Below are 20,729 nucleotides of genomic sequence, written 5' to 3' on the forward strand. Positions count from 1 at the left end.
TTTAAATGCACTACCAAAACATATCAAAGAGCTGGAAAATGAGGAGAAATTTAAAACTGTTATAAAAAGATGGTGTTGATCAGAATTTTGAGGTTTTGGGGGCAGTGGAGCTGGAAGTGGAAGATTGAGTAGATGGTGGAGACTACATTTAGACTACATTTAGATCTCCACATATAAGAACTCTTTTTTGCTTTGTTAGTACTTTATTTTGCAAAGTATCAGGATGAGTGTTGAATTTTTTAAAGTGACTATCTTTAGATCTGTATAAACATATTACAATTAACTTGAATGCTAGAGTTTCTATGCCCAATATTTCAAAACCTTTTTCAGTGTTTAAGGATTCAATAATATCTAAGTTATTGAGTTTGTTATCTTTCTTCATGTGTATGCAGTTCCCTCCATATGAAAACTGATTTCTACATGTTTCTGCAACTAATACATGATCCATTATTTTCACTGTTGTCTACTCATTTCCTTTCAGCCAGTGTTCAGTTATTATCATATAAGTGTTTGCACAATATATAAAATGCTCACATCACATAGTTTTATATTATTTCATTTGACTTGTCCTGTATTACTAGTACACCCTCTGTACAGTATGTAATCAACAGGAGCAAATAAAAGATCAAATCAAATCACTGATTAGAGTTTTATTGCCTGCCAACAAAAATTATGTGTCTTCATATGTGCCAGGTTAAGAGAGGTTTATCATGTAATCAGTACGTCAGAAAAAACCTGATGTCACAGATATGGACAAGGTAAATTACTTTAAAGCGTGTGAGATAATTACTTGAAGCACTTCAACACTATATAATCACCAATATTTTCCCACAGTTTTCTGAAGTATACTCTTGAGATTTCACAATAAGTAACCCATGTTATCACTAAATAACAGATTCACACATGGCTCTTTTTCCTAATGTTTATTTTATCTGAGAGTAAAATTATAATTATAGATAGAGATAGGTATATATAGAAACTGCATCTCTTTCCAACATGTACTCCTCTCTGCCTAGCAGTCTGTGCCATTAGCATCTTTAAGCTGCAACAATGTTTCACTTAAAAATTGCTTACCTGACATTGATATTTATTATTTACTCTACAGTGAAGCATGTTCAGGTAAGAAATCATTTGTTATAATCTTCTAATGACTAATTCCTACTTATGTGAAAAACATTAATTTGAAAAATTTCATTATTTGAATCTCAATTTCATTTATTTTACACTGTAGTGTAACATCTAAAAAAAAGTCTTCTGTTAATTTTATTAATGCCTACCAAGCATTTGTTTCTACTTGTACTTCCCATCAGATCTGGTCTTCCTTTTAGTAATTTACAGTTTACTTTATTTTGACCTCATTCTCAGGGTGCAGAAAGAATATTCAAAACAGTTAACACACCTCTGGGTCATATTAGAGGACGATTATTTAACACTACATCAGGTAATCCAGTTTATATCTTCAGAGGAATCCCATATGCTGAACCACCAGTAGGACAACTGCGTTTTAAGGTAAGAAAAAATAAAATAGTTTTTAAAAATTCTTTTATGTTTTTCTTGTAACTGTAATGTTCAAACCCATCTCCTATGGATAAAGGCAACTATTGGACTGGCAGTATATTGTTGAAATTACAATTTTAACAAATTTACAATTACAAAAGTTAACTTCAGGTTCCTTATATCTCACAGTGAAGCTTCATCTTCAAGCTTGCTCTTGGCATTCCTTTTAGCACTACTTGTTTCTTTGGTAGTGTGAAGCGTGAGTCTTTCAGCTTCACAGGTTCATGAACCCATTGTCTGTCCATGCAGGCAATAGATCTTCCATATTAGAGCCACATTTTATACTTAAATTTCTCAGGACTTCCAACCTTGTGATTACTCCATCACTGAAACATATCACAGCATCTAGTACACCAACTTTTAATGTTTTTAGTCCCGCAAAAACATTCTTGGGCAATCTTTCCCAAATGCAATTGTTGAAACTTTCATTTGTATTATGAGTGCCCCCATGAAGACATTTACTAAGCAAAACAGGGTAACTCAGGTCTCTAAAAATTGGTTTTATTTCATTCATAACAGGATCAGGTTGAGAATGCTTATGATGGTATATTTGACCACTTTCTTTTGCTTTTTGGTAGCCACACCAAGAATCTGTGCCTTTAGGGCTAAGTCCGTGAACAGGGTGGTCATCTGTGCACAACTTATGGAAGTAGGTGGCCCATACAGCTTTTCTCATTGCTGTAACATCATTCAGAGGTGCAGTTCGTATAATGGCCAGTCCATAATAGCTCTGAAGATGTTCTATTTAAGTTTCTGTCAATCTTCCTCAGCCAGACAGAGATATTCCATCAGATAGCAACTTTCGTTTCATTTCTCTACATAGCTTCCTCAATCTAGCACCCATTCTCTCTTGCACATGTCTACAACACTCCAGTTTTGTTATCAAGGTATCACCATAAATACTACTTCTTCTACTGCACATTTCATAAATGTTTTAGACACAACCATCAAGGCGCCTAAAAGTATTTTTATGTACTTGCTGAACCTACTGGGAGGAAGAGGAAGGTCGATCAAACCACAAAACGTTTGAGCAGCCTTTTTTCCTTTTCCTATTGCATGCATTGCTACACTAACTTCGAATTCACTTCATATGAATTATGCACAATGTTTGAAGTCATTTTTGAGGTAGATTTATTGCAGGATCTGCATAGAACAACTAATTTTGAAGCTAAACCCTTCCTGTTATTCTGTTGTTCAGTTATTTGTTGTTTCCATACTGTCTACACCATCACATTATTTACATTTTGCCACTTCCTTTATCAAAGAAGATAAGATGCTCACATCAACAACAAATCCACTACAAACAGTGTCATTGTCAACACAAAAATTTTAATCACCAGGAGGTGTGCCATGTGGGTGTTTCTTCCCTGAAGAACTGATACATTGGTTACTTTCAACAGTGTGGCTTGCTTTTTTTGTGTCCTGTTTACCACAGAATTTCCTTTCATTGAATTTCTTGATGCATGGCATGGTTCATATTTATTGGACACTGAAGGATATGTACTTCCTCAAATATATCTAGCACTTGGGCAACATACATTCAGTAACACATGAACAAACTGCTTCAGTGAAACAAAAGTAAATACTGGCAAAGATAATCATTTACAGACACTAGAAACCTGCACTGTTACCAACATATACAATGTACCATATGTATAATTGCTGGGAACAGAAAGTTCACAGTTCTTTTTTAAATCATACTGGTTTCCATAACAGAAATAAAGGGGGTGTGGCAGCATACATGACTGTAACTTTAAAATTCGGTGTATATAGGTCTTTTTCATTTAATGTATTATGTATAAATCAATGTAATCAGGAAAGACTATAGAATTTAATAAAGTCAAAAAAAATTTCGATTTTTCCACCATTTATAAGTACCCTGTATCTTTAAAGAAGGTTATTGAAGCTTTGTAAGTAGGCTTACTCAGGATGGTTTATGTCTATCTTCAAGAGTCTACCAGTTCAGTTTCTTCAGCATCTCTGAGAGACTCTCCAATAGGTCAAACAAGCCTGTGACATTTGTGCTGCCGTTCTCTGCGTACATTCAATATCCTCCATTAACCTATTTTCTATGGGTCCCACACACATGAGCAATATTCTAGAATGGGTACAACAGTCATTTGTAAGCAATATCTTTTATAAACTGACTTCATTTCTTTAGTGTTCCACCAATAAATTGAAATCTACCAACTGCTTAACCCATGACGGGGCCTATGTGATCATTCCATTTCATATCCCTACAAACTGTTTTATCGAGGTATTTGTATGAGTTGGTCAATTCCAACAGTGGTTCTGAGTTATTTTAGTCATAGAATACGAAATTTTTCTCTTTTTGTGGAATACACAGTTTTACATTTCTGAATATTTAAAGCAAGTTGCCAATCTTTGCACCATTTTGAAATCATATCAGGATCTGAGAGAAAATTTATGCAGCTTCTCTGTGACAATACTTCATTACTGATAACTGTATTTTCTGCAAAGCAGCTAAGGTTGCTTTTTGTGTTGCCTGAAAGCTCATTAACACACAACATGAACAGCAAGGATCCTAACACACTTCCCTGAGGGCTCAAAGTTACTTCTGCACCTGATGATGACTCTCCATCCCAGAAAATTTGAAGCATCCTCACTATCAAAAAATCTGCATTCCAGTTATAAATTTCACTTGCTACTCCATACAATCATATTTTTTATAAGAAGCATGGATGTGGTATTGAGTTAAATGGTTTTTAGAAATCAAGAAATGCTGCATCTGCCTGACTGCTTTCACACAATATTTCAGTATGCCATGTGAGAAAAGTGTTAATTGGGTTTTGTATGGTCAGTTTTTAAAAAATCCTTGCTTATTGGCATTGAGGAAGTAAATTTGTTCAAGATAGCTCATTGTGATTGAGCTTAGGAAATGTTGTAAGATTCTGTAACAAATCAGTGTCAAGAATATTGGATGATAGTTTTGTGGCTCACTTATCCATCCTTCCTGTAAATAGGTATGCCTCATCATCACTGATGCTAGTTTTGACATGAACATCCTCAGAGAAGTCAGGTCTATTTGCTGCCATTAGATATAATATATTTCCATCATGGGTGGGGTTCTGAACTGTTCTATGTAGTATTCAGAGAAGCCATTTAGTAATGCTTCACAGGATGTCTTGTCATAACCAGCACTAACAAAACTTTAATTTTTCCAATTGATTGTTGGATGATGAAAGTCTCCACCAGTGATTACAGTAGGACTGAGAAAATTATGTACAAACAAACTGAAAGTTTTTCTGTGGAGTCCTTGGTTAAATCCGGAGTTAAGTCTGGTGGTCAACAGTAACAGTTACTACTATGATTTTAATGCTCTTGCCCGGGGGTGGGGGGCATTCTTTGGAATCTTAAACTTATACTTCTGGGTCTCCTACAGCTGATGTTACCTGGACTGGATGGAGAGTCACATAATTTAAAAAACCCTTGTGTGCACACCACACGCAGTCAGCTACCTGGGTGCCATTTTCTAACATGTAGTGCACACCTGACCCATTTATGGGATCTTATGGTTCTTAACCCCATGGCACAAGTCCAGGAAGTCACAGCTTAAATTGTCACAGAACCTTCAAAGTCCCTGGTTCAGTTCTCCCACTCAATTTAGAACTAGGGCGGCAACAATCATTTCCAAGGACAATGCTGCAAATTGCAAGCTTTGTTGAAAACCTGTGCACAAGGCTTATCTTCTCAGCCTTCTCTGCCAATCATTGGAATGATCCATGTGTGATCCCAGATCCCAGATGACAAGAATAGTTTGTTACAACATGTGCCACTATCTGCAGTTGTCTGCACTCTGGTCCTTCAAAGGCTCTTGGTGCAGACTCTTCAACATGTTGAATGAAACCCCAGACATACACCTCGAGTGCATCTTATGTTCTTTCCTGCCGTTTTCTGCCTTTTCCCTAAGGAGTACCCTTATTCACCATATGTGTGAACTGTTGAAAATGAATAAACACATGCCCTTTTGCATTTGCCTCCTCTTAACACAGGACAAGGCAGGTTTCCCAAAAAATGAAGTTAATTCCTCTGACTCTGTCTCAGTTTTAATGGAACACAGCGCCTCAAAACTTGTTGGTTAAGGGGATTGGTATAACACCCTGGGTCCTCTGGTCTCTATCTACCCTGTGCAGCACATCTAGATGTACCACCAACATGCCACTTATGGTTAAGGGAATGAGTCGTGACACATCTTGCAGAGGAGACAAGATCGATAGGAGAGGGTAAGTGCTGAAGTACCTTTGGTATCTCAGGTGCCAGTGCATGACTCTCAGAAGCTCTTCCAACATTCTGATTCACAGTAGCTACCAATCCTTTGACAGTAATCAAGGTGATTTACAGCTGCTTACAAACATCAACTAACTCATCCTGTCTTCAAGAATAGCATTCACAGTGGGGCTGCATTGTCGTTGGTGTGATGTTTTACAGGACAGTGAATAAATAAGGCTGACGATCATCTTTCAATCAGTTAAGTTAAAAAATTATTAATTCTGTATAAGAACTGAAGCAACTACACAAAACAACATTTCTATTAAGCCTACAGTATGAGTTTACCACTGCACTTGCAAATGTTCAGAATTTCAAAAGATATAGCAATACAAATGTGTATTGATACAAACAATGAAACATTATGCAGAAGCAACATGAATAATGAAATCTTACTCTCCCACACTTCACCATCTTCAAAGCTTTGAGAGTCATAAGATATACATCACAAAATCTTCTTACTTATCTTCATTATCTCATTGTTGTTGGATCTAAATCTTATGTCTGTGGTGCATTCTTGAGGCTATAATTTTTAAAACACTGCGGGTTTTTGTTGAACTGAATAACTGATGGAGATTCGCCTGTTCCTATGAAAAGCTTTTTATTTTGTCCCATTTTTTTTATATCACATTGACTTTACAATTCCACTTCAGAAGATGAATTCACATTGTTGTTGACATGATGAGAAATTTGTCTACTTCCATCAGAGGCATTTCCGCTACTACGTAACATTCTGCAGTATTCACAATATTCCATAGAGTTTACAAAGCAAAAGAGTTTACGAACTTTCTCGACAGAGGAAGAATCATTTCCAAATTATATCATTATTTTATAAATGAGTCCAGAAATAAATTTAAGAATTATTGTTAGATTGTGCAATTAATAACAGGAATTTTAAGTGTACCAGATTTTAAGTAATTTCAAAATATTTTTAAAAGAAGAGTAATTTTAACTGTATGTACAGAGTGCTAACAAATTAATTTCTTTTTATTAAAGAATACATATTAATTTAATAAATTTAAGTGTAAAATGTGAAGAAATGGTGAGTGATACAGTTTTTTAAGTATCATATTTGGATTTTCCATCCTAAAAAACATAAGAACAAGGTATTTTCAGCAAAAAAGTTTTTCCATCATTGGTCTGTGTTATCAGTTTAATGGAGAATACTAAGAGCAGATGGAAGGTGTCACAATGGGCAGCCCATTTTCATCTTCTTGTTTCCAAACTACACATGCAGCACTTTGAGGAAGAAGCACTGAAGTGATCCAAATGGAAATCTAATGCTTCTTCTGCTATTGGATGACACTTTGTAAATGAACTAACCTGATTTTCCATTGTCTTTTTCTCTCTGCCTCCTCAGCAGCACATCAGTTTGTTGTCATCAAACTGAAAATTTTAGTGAGTGCTGGATGGTACTTGCCCAAAAGTTTACACAACACCTTTATTTTCATTTCACTTTTCCACACATTCCTCTGTGTCCTATGGTTGAGACAATAACCAGTTTTTGAACTTCATAAGGTTAATAGCACTCCAACCAGGTTGGCTCTCACAAAGAATGAACAGTCCTGTGGAAGAATTCAACGTACAAATTACAGTGTCATTGAAGCACAGTGTTTTAGTAGCTCTAACAAGTCACTAAACTGGAAGATTAATTTTGTCACAGAATAGATTTCATATTTATATTTATATTTTATTCACAGTACACATACTGTCATGCAGGAATTCATCAGAGAAAAGTTCACTGCAATATTTCACTTAGTCCCATCCTTAACAAAAATTAAAACTCAGCAATCAGTCATTCCAACAACAACAATGGTCTGGCCCTCCTACCAACCTCAACACAGTTTAGTCAAAATAGTCAAAAACTTGAATTAACGAGATTGCTTGTAAGTTAAACTTCCTGGCAGATTAAAACTGTGTGTCCGACCGAGACTCGAACTCGGGACCTTTGCCTTTCGCGGGCAAGTGCTCTACCAACTGAGCTACCGAAGCACGATTCACGCCCGGTACTCACAGCTTTACTTCTGCCAGTACCTCGCCTCCTACCTTCCAAACTTTACAGAAGCTCTCCTGCGAACCTTGCAGAACTAGCACTCCTGAAAGAAAAGATATAGCGGAGACATGGCTTAGCCACAGCCTGGGGGATGTTTCCAGAATGAGATTTTCACTCTGCAGCGGAGTGTGCGCTGATATGAAACTTCCTGGCAGATTAAAACTGTGTGTCCGACCGAGACTCGAACTCGGGACCTTTGCCTTTCGCGGGCAAGTGCTCTACCAACTGAGCTACCGAAGCACGATTCATGCCCGGTACTCACAGCTTTACTTCTGCCAGTACCTCGCCTCCTACCTTCCAAACTTTACAGAAGCTCTCCTGCGAACCTTGCAGAACTAGAGCACTTGCCCGCGAAAGGCAAAGGTCCCGAGTTCGAGTCTCGGTCGGACACACAGTTTTAATCTGCCAGGAAGTTTCATATCAGCGCACACTCTGCTGCAGAGTGAAAATCTCATTCTGGAAACATCCCCCAGGCTGTGGCTAAGCCATGTCTCCGCTATATCCTTTCTTTCAGGAGTGCTAGTTCTGCAAGGTTCGCAGGAGAGCTTCTGTAAAGTTTGGAAGGTAGGAGGCGAGGTACTGGCAGAAGTAAAGCTGTGAGTACCGGGCGTGAATCGTTCTTCGGTAGCTCAGTTGGTAGAGCACTTGCCCGCGAAAGGCAAAGGTCCCGAGTTCGAGTCTCGGTCGGACACACAGTTTTAATCTGCCAGGAAGTTTCATATCAGCGCACACTCCGCCGCAGAGTGAAAATCTCATTCTGGAAACATCCCCCAGGCTGTGGCTAAGCCATGTCTCCGCTATATCCTTTCTTTCAGGAGTGCTAGTTCTGCAAGGTTCGCAGGAGAGCTTCTGTAAAGTTTGGAAGGTAGGAGGCGAGGTACTGGCAGAAGTAAAGCTGTGAGTACCGGGCACGAATCGTGCTTCGGTAGCTCAGTTGGTAGAGCACTTGCCCGCGAAAGGCAAAGGTCCCGAGTTCGAGTCTCGGTCGGACACACAGTTTTAATCTGCCAGGAAGTTTCATATCAGCGCACACTCCGCTGCAGAGTGAAAATCTCATTCTGGAAACATCCCCCAGGCTGTGGCTAAGCCATGTCTCCGCTATATCCTTTCTTTCAGGAGTGCTAGTTCTGCAAGGTTCGCAGGAGAGCTTCTGTAAAGTTTGGAAGGTAGGAGGCGAGGTACTGGCAGAAGTAAAGCTGTGAGTACCGGGCTTGAATCGTGCTTCGGTAGCTCAGTTGGTAGAGCACTTGCCCGCGAAAGGCAAAGGTCCCGAGTTCGAGTCTCGGTCGGACACACAATTTTAATCTGCCAGGAAGTTTCATATCAGCGCACACTCCGCTGCAGAGTGAAAATCTCATTCTGGAAACATCCCCCAGGCTGTGGCTAAGCCATGTCTCCGCTATATTCTTTCTTTCAGGAGTGCTAGTTCTGCAAGGTTCGCAGGAGAGCTTCTGTAAAGTTTGGAAGGTAGGAGGCGAGGTACTGGCAGAAGTAAAGCTGTGAGTACCAGGCGTGAATCGTGCTTCGGTAGTTCAGTTGGTAGAGCACTTGCCCGCGAAAGGCAAAGGTCCCGAGTTCGAGTCTCGGTCGCACACACAATTTTAATCTGCCAGGAAGTTTCATATCAGTGCACACTCCGCTGCAGAGTGAAAATCTCATTCTGGAAACATCCCCCAGGCTGTGGCTAAGCCATTTCTCCGCTATATCCTTTCTTTCAGGAGTGCTAGTTCTGCAAGGTTCGCAGGAGAGCTTCTGTAAAGTTTGGAAGGTAGGAAGCGAGGTACTGGCAGAAGTAAAGCTGTGAGTACCGGGCGTGAATCGTGCTTCGGTAGCTCAGTTGGTAGAGCACTTGCCCGCGAAAGGCAAAGGTCCCGAGTTCGAGTCTCGGTCGGACACACAGTTTTAATCTGCCAGGAAGTTTCATATCAGCGCACACTCCGCTGCAGAGTGAAAATCTCATTCTGCTTGTAAGTTCTTATGCACTGACATTACGAAGTTTTTGTGGCTGCTGATACATGTATTTTCATGGACAGATTGAACATAGCTGTTACATGAGCGATTACCATGGACAAATTCAACACAGATGATGTTTGTTTATTCACTCAACCAGAACTGGCTATTCTGGGTGATGCCTGGCTGTTTTAAGAATGGCGCATGAACAAACTGCTATTTTGGAAACTTCACAGCCATTTGCAAACCTGCTAGGTTATATTTTATTGCTCATTATGGACTACAACTATTCACCATAAATTTGTTTATGAAATATGTTGTGGTCTAGGAATTTAGAAAATTTTATAAAACTATTTTATGCATCCACTTTGAGAATACCATATTTAGAAAGACAAGCAATTATGCAGAAACCCTAATTAATGACTTAATCAACTGATGAAGTATGTCTCCTTCTGCATAAAAATTATATCAATGAAAGTATAACAGAAAAGATTGATATCTAACAAGCACAGAGGCAAAAATCTGCATACACAACTGAAAATGTAACTGCTTCTGAACATTGCTGTTAACTATCTGGTAAGTTAATTGGTTTCACAGAATTTCAACTATGTTACTGAAAAGCTGGAAATCCAATTTTTATAATGAGTGGTCCCCTTAAGCCCATAAATATGTATTAGCTCACATGATATTTGCTAAGTCATACTGCAGTTAAAAGTATAATTATTTATATCTATTGAAATAAAATGTTCATGGAAACTACATACATTAAAAAATCAAATGCATTAAAATTAATAACCTAAACAATGACTACAAATGAAACTCAGCATAGATAAGATTTTGTAATATTTATGCACATATCACATGTAAATTATGTAAGTAACTATTTCCAAATAGGAGAAAGATCAGAAAGAAAAGAAATCTTGTTATTGTCAGGAGTTGAAGACATAACAGATGGAATAATTCTAACTTGCTATGTCCCAAAATCCATCATTTGGTCCCATGGAAAAACAACTCCTTTACTTCCACATATACCAAAACTCCATACATCACAATTTCAGATCCACTGTGGAGACTGAGGCAGAGGGAAAACTACTACTCCTGGATGTCATGGTCAAGAGAAGAGCAGATGGCACTCAGGAAGAAAACACACACTGACCTGTATTTGTACCCAGACAGCTGCCACCATCCTATGCAGAGGACTGGGGTGCATCAAATACTGGTACTCAGGGTGTGCACTGTCTCATATGCAGAGTCTCCCATGAAAACTGAAATATCTCAGAACTATGTTCCAGAAAAATGGTGCCTCAGAATGGTGAATTAGGTGTGCACTACACCCCACTACAACAGCACAATCTATAGAGGTGGACTTGGTCATGGAGAAAGAGGCAGCTGCAGCCTTTATACCATACACCAGCAGGCAGTCAGGAAAAATCCAGTACATACTGAAAAATCACCAGGTACAAACTGTCATCCACCCATCCAACAAAGCATCATTTTTGGGGAGTGTCAAGGATGACCTCAGTTTACAGAAGTCCATGATATACCAGATTGCATGTCAGTATGGCAAGACACATATTGGACAAACAGTGAACACCATCAAAGATTGTCACTGAGAACACCAGGAACACACTTGACAAATGTATCCTAACAACTCAGAGAACACTCATGCGATGGAATGCAAATGGGCCCATATTTCAGCACAGAATGTTGAAATACAGGGAAAGCGTTGCTAGAGAAATGATTGAAATACATACCAGAGATAATGACTATGGTCTTGGAAAGGTTTGGTGAGCAGGTTGTGTGGAGTACTGCCTCAGCTTGGGCACTCTGCTGGGTGTCGCCCTTCACAAACACCAATGCAGTCACCTCTTCACCCATTAGTATGCATCCTCATGTACCAAACACACCTGGAGCATCCTAGTGAGAAGCCATAAATTAGCCAAACACTCCAGGAGATCAGTTCATCAGAACACATGATGAAGGCTACACTTCTGGTCACCACAGTGTTGTGCCTGCTGAACACTATAAACTAGAAGTAAACACCTATAGACTATTCTGTTATCTAGTATTCTGAGAGCAAGAGAAGAATCCTTTGCAGACTAAATGCATTTCCCTAGTATTCTACCAATGAACCAATGGCTGCCACTTGCTTTATATATAACTAAGCCTTATTAATCATTTCATTTCATATTCCTACCTATTGTTACACCTAAATATTTGTATGAGTTGACCAATTTCAGCTATGGCTCATTTATATTGTAGTTTTAGGATATTTTCTTTTTTCTTTTCTTTTCGTGAGGTGTACAATTTTACAATCTAAATATTTAAAACAAGCTGCTAATTTTCATATAATTTTGAAAACTCATCAAGAGCTGACTGACTATTTGTGCAGCTTTTTCCAGACATTGTCTCATTACACATTATTGCATCACCTGTAAAAAAAAAAAAACAAAAAAAAAAAAAAAAAACGCTGAATGTGAAAGTCACTAAAATAGTGTCAAATTGACAGACCTGCACCAAGTGACTGAAAAAACCCATATTTAGTCTCCCAGATGATATTGTCATATGCTCAGTTCATGTCAGTGTGAAACATCTGAGGTTACTATTAACATTTTCTGCATGGTCATTCATACACATTCATACACTGTAGAGATAACACCACTGGTCAGAGTGACATCAAATTGGTGGTGATATTTCTACAGTGTTTTGAAAGTTTAACTTTAATTATAATCATCCCATATAACACGATGAGCAAGTGCCTAACATGTTTTCCTGGGGAACACCTGAAGTTACTTCTACATCTGTCAATGACTCTCTATACAAGATGAAATGCTGTGTCTCCCATATCAAAGAATATCAGAGAAGGGGGAAAATGTGGCAGAAGAAAAATAAATAGTTACAAAATGTAGCAACAGATTGTACTTGTAAGCATCATAATTTAATAGTGGTTGGATACAAATGAAAAATAAATCATACAACAATGCCTAAGTTGTGTATTTGATGTCAAACAAACTGTACTACTCAGTGTGCATGGGTTTACAGGTGTGATACTGTTAGTTATGTAAGTCCATCCACCATGGTAATGTCAAATCACATTGGATAGGAAAAATAGGTTTCTAACTGTCTTGAGGCCAAAAACCAATAAAAATCATCACTCACACTAGTTTTTAATTGTTGTGAGGCCAAAAACCACATAAAAATCATCAATCACATTGGGTTTTAATTGCCTGAGTCCAAAAGCTGCATAAAAAGCATCAATCAGAATCAAACTGGATTATTAATTTCTATGAGGCTGGTGCAAAACTTATTCCACTGTTTTCTGCAACAAGTTGAAATCGAGAAGCAGCATGTTCTACAACAGATCGAAGTGTTTCCAGGGTCACATTCAGAATGTGTTGCACAATGCATGCATTCAATGCAGCTTAGTTTGGAGTCATTACACTGAACACAAAATATTTCAGATAGCCCCATGGCCAGAAGTCACATGGATGAAGATCAGCTGATCAGGATGCTCAGGCTGTATGGAATTGGCGGCTGATAATTCTACCATTTCTGAAATGGCACTTCAGCACCTGCTTAACTAGATTTGCAATCTGCAGAGGTGCACCATCTTGCATAAAAATGATCCCGTCCATGCTGTTGGACAGATGGAATGATGTGGGTGTGCAAAAGACACCCATAGTGCTTACCAGTGATGGTACAGGTAACATGATTGAAAGCACCTGTCTCTTCGAAAAAATATGGCCCTATGATAAATGATGCTGTAGACCTGCACCACACAGTGACCTTTTCAGAAAGAAGTGGCACTGGCTGAATTGCTTTTGGATTTTCCATTTTACAATTTGACAATTCTGTGTATTGACATAGCCTGTCAGGTGGAAGTTGGCTTCATCTGTCCACAAAATCATCCACAGCCAATCATTGTCCACTTCCAAGCAAGCAAGAAATTCTAAAGCAAAGGTCTCTCTTGCTGGCAGGTCAATGGGAAGCAACTTATGCACATCGTTAGTTTTTAATGGATAGCAAAGATGGATGTTTCATAGGATTTTATGCACCATGCTCACATGTATGTCCAATGTTTGAGCAATTCTCCATGTACTATATATTCTGACCAGTGGTGGTATTTCTACAGCATTTTGAAAGTTTAACTTAAATTATAATCATCCCATATAACATGATGAGCAAGCGTCCTAACATGTTTTCCTGGGGCACACCTGAAGTTACTTCTCCATCTATCAATGACACTCTATACAAAATGAAATGCTGAGTTCTCCATATTAAAGAATTATGAATACAGTCATAAATTTTCTTTCATAATTTTTTCTTGGCAACCAATAGAATCATATTTTCTATAACAGATATTGATATTGTACTGAATCAAATTCTTTTTGGAACAAGAATTACTGCAACTATGTGGATTTTTTTGTGAGTATTTGAGGAAAGTGTGATTGGCTTTCACATGATCAGTGAATCCGTGTCGATTGTTATAAAGGAAAGTCGTTGTGTACAAGACAACTCATTACATTTGAGCTAAGGCTATGTCATAAGATTCTGCAAAAAATGGATTATAATGTTACTGGATGGTAGTTTTGTGGATCACCATACACAAAAAGAAAAAAATGAAAATTAAGAGAGACAAAGATAGATAGGCAGTTCAGTGTGTTTGTATAATAGCAGCATAACTAGAAAATAGCAAAATTGTAAGTACTGTTTGATGGGAGAGGAATTAATTGTGATAGGGAAGTCCCAAAGTTCACTAAAAAGTTTTCAGAAAGTGAAATTTTCTAATTGGAATAATTAACAGACTAACAAGTTTTTAATAAAAGTATACATTACTGAAAACAGGAAAATAAGGACTACAGAACTATGGTACTGAATTTGGGGACTAATCATATTTTAAGATTTTAACATTCTAGAACATGACAATTTTGTGTCTAAGTAACCTTTGAAACAATGAAGTTTTGGGAAAAAGTAAAATATTTCTTAAAAATACTAGCATGAGGGCTTTTAAATGATCAGCAACATTTTTGAAACAAATCAATTTTAGCAACTTTAACACTGTTAACAAGTATAGCTGTTGCATCCCTGTTAGTCTCTGACAGGAGTTGAGTAAGAATTCGTGGTGTGCTGGCTCCTTTGTAACATCATAGGAAGTGAAAAGGAAGAAATGCCTTCCTCAGTTACTTAATGAAGCTGAAGAGTATGGAAGGGGTATTACCAGAGTAGGATATATTTAAACAATTATCTTTGAATCAAGATATTTGGCTTCTGGGAGGGATGTCTTCTGTGTCTTTACCTTTATGGCTCATTTGCCTAGCTCCCTCAGGAGTAATTTTGTCATAGCAAATTGTTCAAATTATTTTAACAACATTGGTTCCTAGCTAGCAGACACAAGTGCTTCCCATGACTCATTCTGCTTATCTATAGGGAATATATATACCTCACTCTGTTTGCTTAACTATTCAGCTTTGCCAGAGATGTATAGTATTCCACGACTCATTTTAATTCTTTACACAACCACTTGTATTAGATCACTAATAGAGACAAGTGCAGAATGCTCTTGATCTGCTTACTGTTATGTGACACACAGATGAAGACACCCACCCAGTGCATCCAGTAATCTTCTTCATAAGTCAGCTGCACACTGAAATGGGATGCAGATTTCTTTGTAGGATGCTTAGTTCTCTGTGACTCTCAGTTCTGGGGCATCAAGTCTATACTGTTGTTCTTCAGGCATCTTGGTACACCTCCCATCTCCAACTGTACTCCAGTGGCTCCTCTTGGTTAACTAACTCTCACAGTGACAGCTACATATTGTGAATTACTGCCACTTATTCTCTATGATACCTATTTATAGCCTGCCATTGACTACTAGTTTTGTGTCCAGGTATCTTGTCACTTACTTGCTTCTTTCTCTGATTGGTTTTCCAAATTCTGGAAACCTTTCACAGTAGTTACAGAAGTATCCAAACCCAGGTGGCTTACTACCATATTGTACAGACTATAAGACACTTTTTTCTGTGAAAAATTGCCTCTAAAATTCAGGCGTGTCTTATACTCAAAATTAATATAAAAATGTCCTGTGTTTGATTTAATATTCCCACCAGTCTTAAAAATGGCCATGTATTTTATGCCACATGAAATCTATTGCTTTCTGGCAACATTAAATTCAACTGGCAGCAGCAGTGCACTGATGCGATGAGTATGAGTTGCAGGGATTCATCAGCACACTTGCACTGCCTCCATCGCTCCTCGCCATCATGAACCCAGAACACTGTCTAGCCTATGATGCAGTCTATGTTGACACTGAACTGGAATTGAAAGTGATTTGTGTTATCAGTAATAGTATAATATTTTCGTTAATAGCTAGTTTTGTAATGGAAAAAAAGAAAGGTATTTGTATGATGTGGGTTATAAATTGAAAGTAATAGGATATGCAGAAGAACATGGAAAGTGGCATTTCAGCCAATTACTTTAACAAGTAAGTGGCATTTCAGCCCTCCACCAACCAAAGAAACCATTCCCAACTGCCAGGCTAGTAAAGAAGAACCGAAAAAAATGAGAAATACTAAGTGTGCAAGTAGAGGACTGAATGCAAAATGGCCAAAACTAGAATATGACATATTGAAGTGGATTCAAGAACACTCAAAATGGTACTGGAATCAATACAGAAATGATTCGAATACATGCTCACAGGCTAGTCCTAAAGTGGAACTTAACTTGGAGTTAACTTAAGATGGAGTTTGTTGATGGTGCAGGTTTATGAAGCATCATGGACTTTGAAGTGAACCAAAATTAAAATATCTCAGAAAATGTTTCAAGAGTACAAAGAGAAAATACTATCTTTCCATCACTTTATTGTTCAACACTGAAAGAAAACCAGTATGGAACTAAGCTAAATAATGCATACAGATGAAACTCCTCTGACATTTGATGTGCCGGGTAACAGAACTGTTGCCATGAAAGATGCTAAAACTATAACTAAGAAAACAAGTTGACAAGCAAAAATGCACTTCACTGTTGTCCTTTCAGTTGTGCTGATGGTACTAAACTTAATCCAATGACCATTGCCAAGCACAAAATAAGGCCAAAATATTCTGAAAAAACACCAGGTATTGTTATTCGCTTACATGACTATGGGGCAATGGGCAAGTCTGGTATGAAATTATGGATTAATAGAGTGTGGGAGAGAAGGAGAGGTGTTTTACTGAAAAACAATTCTCTTCTTGTGTTAAATCAGTTTAGTAGTCATTTGGAAAATCATATGAAAGAGAAGTTGAGACAAGGAAATACAGAACTTGCTGTTATTCTGGGAGGGCTTATTTTGCATTTGCAACCTCTTGATGTCGTGATAATTGAAAATTTGTGGTAAGGTCTTATGGGACCAAACTGCTGAGGTCATTGGTCCCACACCTTAATCTAACTTAAACTAACTTACACTAAGGACGACACAAACACCCATGCCCGAGGGAGGACTTGAACGTCTCATGGGGGCAGCAGCAAGGACCGTGACAAGATGCCTCAGACCACGCGGCTACCCCGTGCGGCAATGTCTCTACAAATAAATCATTTAAAATGTATGTATGAGAAGACTGGAACAAATGAATGATGGATGAACCCCAACATGAATTCATGCCAAAGGGAGTTATAAAATGACCTACAACCAGACAAGTGTGTCAGTGGATAAAACAGTCATGGACTAGAGACAGAGAAGTCATTATTTTTAAATCTTTCAAGAAGTGCGACATAAGTAACACTTTTGATGGCAGTGAAGACCATCTTATATATGAAGAGGACAATGACGATGACAAAGACTAAGAAGAAGAAATTTCAGATGATGATTTTCAGTTATTTTAAATATCAGTTCAGTTTTATAAATTAAGAATTTTTTTTAGTCTGGTTTTGCAATCTAATAATAAAAATGGTAAAAACACTATATAAAAACTGCTTAAAATTAAGATTCATCTTATAGTCTTTAGCATCTTATAGTCTGTAAAATATGGTACAACTTCTGTGCTTTAGTGGCCAGATGTACAAGCGTGATGTATGTATGGTTTCATTGCCAGAACCATACCCATAAGTGATGAATCACTTTCTCCTGGGTGTATTTACTCTTCCAAGTCTGCTTCCATATTCTCTGGCTCTGCCCAGTCTCAAGTGTTCAATCACACTAATGAAACTGAATGGCCAAGACATTTAGCAAAGTTAATCATACTGGAAAGCCATGACACAGTAAATCATGAAAATGTCCTTAAAAAAATACTTCTATGTCAACAGACTATATTATTGTCTTAAACAGACTGAACATTATACAATGAATAATAAATTTTAATGAAGTACTGCTTGTATAAGAAACTGGTTATTCTGTGCAACTGTTGTATATTTATTATTAACAAAAACAGATCAGAAAAGGATAAAATAATATTAGCATTAGGAGTGACCTAAAAACAAGTAGTATAGTGCCACATTGGTCAGTTACAAAGTGACAGAAGTCTTTGCTGCTGTGCCTAATTAATTATTTATCTTTAAAAGCAATGAAAAATAAGTGTTTTTATAAAATTAGTGATGAAACTTTATTCTCATGTTTGTCATTTTATTGCAATTTCCAGCCTCCAGTGCCCCTGTCTCCTTGGAATGACACAAAGGATGCTTTATCATATCCTGAGAGGTGCATACAGAGGCTTGGCGATGGAACCATAGAAGGAGTTGAGGACTGTCTCTACCTAAATGTCTTTACCCCAGAGGTAATTACACAACTAACTTAATTTTCTTTATTTTTCAGTTATCCTAAAACTCAATAACAGAGTGTATATGATAGTGAGTGATTTCAAATGCTTACATGTAAAACCATAGGCATTGCCTGAAGTAGAAGTGTTGACAGTCATAAACAATATACAGATTAAAGGTAGTAGTTCATAAACTAACAATATTATGAAAAAGATAGTTGATACTCACCATATAGCGGATATGCTGAGTTGCAGAGAGGCATAACAAAAAACTGTCAGAAAGTGAGCTTTTGGCCAACAAGACCTTTGTTAAATACACACACACTCAAGCAAATGCAACTCTCTCTCTCTCTCTCTCTCTCTCTCTCTCTCTCTCACACACACACACACACACACACACACACACAAGACCACAGTCTCTGGCTGTTGAAGCCAGACTGTGAGTAGCAGAGTAGCAGCACATGCAGCACATGATGGGAGAGCCAGCCATGATGGGGGTAAGGATGATGATGAGGATTTATGGTGGAGGGCACTAAACAGCGAGGTCATCAGTGGGGGGGTAAGGAAGAGGGTGGGGTGGGGTAGGGAAGGAAAACTGGGTAGGGCTGCGGGATGCTAAAGTGTTGCTTGTTGGAGAGTACAGGGGTGAGGGGGAAAGATGGTAGGGTAGCTAGGTGCAGTCAAGGGGGGGAGAGGTGAGGGAGGGGGGGGGGTTGATGGAGGGCTGTGAGGAGGGGGAAGTAGGGGTAGTGATTTAATGTTAAATCAAATAGTATGTACCCTGTGGTATTCATGAGAACATTAATTATTTACCTTATAACTGGGTACTACCAAATAATGCTGATAAATTTAGGCTTACTGTTGTGTATAGATATGGGTGTAGAGGCAGTTATAAGCTAATAGGGTACAACACTGCTATATTTATACCATGTAATATTTTGAATATAATAGAGGGAACCATTCCACATGGGAAAAATATATCTAAAAACAAAGATGATGTAACTTACCAAACGAAAGTGTTGGTATGTTGATACACACACAAACAAACACAAACACACACACAAAATTCAAGCTTTCGCAACCCACAGTCGCTTCATCAGGAAAGAGGGAAGGAGGGGGAAAGACGTAAGGATGTGGGTTTTAAGGGAGAGGGTAAGGAGTCATTCCAATCCCGGGAGCAGAAAGACTTACCTTAGGGGGAAAAAAGGACAGGTATACACTCGCCCACACACACACATATCCATCTGCATATATACAGACACAAGCAGACATTTTTGGAATTACCAAACATCAATGGACTCGAAGTTCATTCCAGATTTTAAATATGATTTTTGTCTTGTTCTCACACCATCAGTAGCACGTCATAGGAGCATATAAAGTATGTTGCTAGCTGGAACAAAAGCTTCATCCTTTACCTGAGGTAAATAAACTTCCCTCCCATTTTTTCACTTTTTCTCAAAAATGATACCTGATATTCTCCTGCATTATCCTTTGGTTTCAAAATCTTCCCCACATAGTAAACCAGTGTTTTGTTTTCCAGTTCAAATTTGGTAAAAACAAAATCATCTGTTTCTAGTAATTTGTCCAAGTCTTCAAAGTTGTACTCAGATTCACCAGACACATCCACAAGCCTTAAATACCTACACATATATTTTTACCCTTGCTAAGGAAATAAAGTACAGAGTGCTTGTATTTGACAGTTAAAAGAGTCCTGGGGCACAATGAACCATGGCTCATTGTGCCCTGGGAGAGCTTGGTTCAATGTGCCCCAACAGTACATATTTCAAACAAATCTCATGTGAGGTTATGTATGAACATTGTTAATATTTGAAAATTTATATAATTAAAATACAGTATTGATATTGTTACAATGACTTACTTTCTCTAAAATTTGGTGACAAAGGATTGAACAAAATTCAGTCTATCTATGTCTCCAAAAATTACTTCACTGTCGCAAAACTAACATATGGCAGTCGGTAGAGCAGTACTGACAACATATGCCCAGAGAAAAAAATAATTTACCATGTTATACTGAAATTATGCTACCTGATTCATTGTGCCCCGTGGTTCAGAGTGCCCCACTTTGCCCTAATTATCCTCCCTGATAGAGCCCGCGTCTCCTTCAGGCCCCCGATGTCAACATTCAAATGATGGAG

At 38.0% G+C, this 20,729-nt stretch overlaps 1 protein-coding gene across 1 annotated transcript in view; it reads left to right on the forward strand.

Moving 5' to 3' along the window:
- Positions 1-1,011: 1,011 nt before the first annotated feature.
- Positions 1,012-20,729, forward strand: part of LOC126146318 (esterase FE4-like) — a 72,446-nt gene continuing 52,728 nt past the window's right edge. The window contains exons 1-3 of the mRNA XM_049915612.1: positions 1,012-1,119; positions 1,366-1,509; positions 18,457-18,591. Of these exons, the coding sequence (XP_049771569.1) occupies positions 1,051-1,119; positions 1,366-1,509; positions 18,457-18,591 (348 nt within the window). The 5' untranslated portion in view covers positions 1,012-1,050. The remainder of the gene's footprint in view (positions 1,120-1,365; positions 1,510-18,456; positions 18,592-20,729) is intronic.

Source organism: Schistocerca cancellata, chromosome 2 (assembly GCF_023864275.1).
Source record: "Schistocerca cancellata isolate TAMUIC-IGC-003103 chromosome 2, iqSchCanc2.1, whole genome shotgun sequence".
Taxonomy (NCBI): Eukaryota; Metazoa; Arthropoda; class Insecta; order Orthoptera; family Acrididae; genus Schistocerca; species Schistocerca cancellata.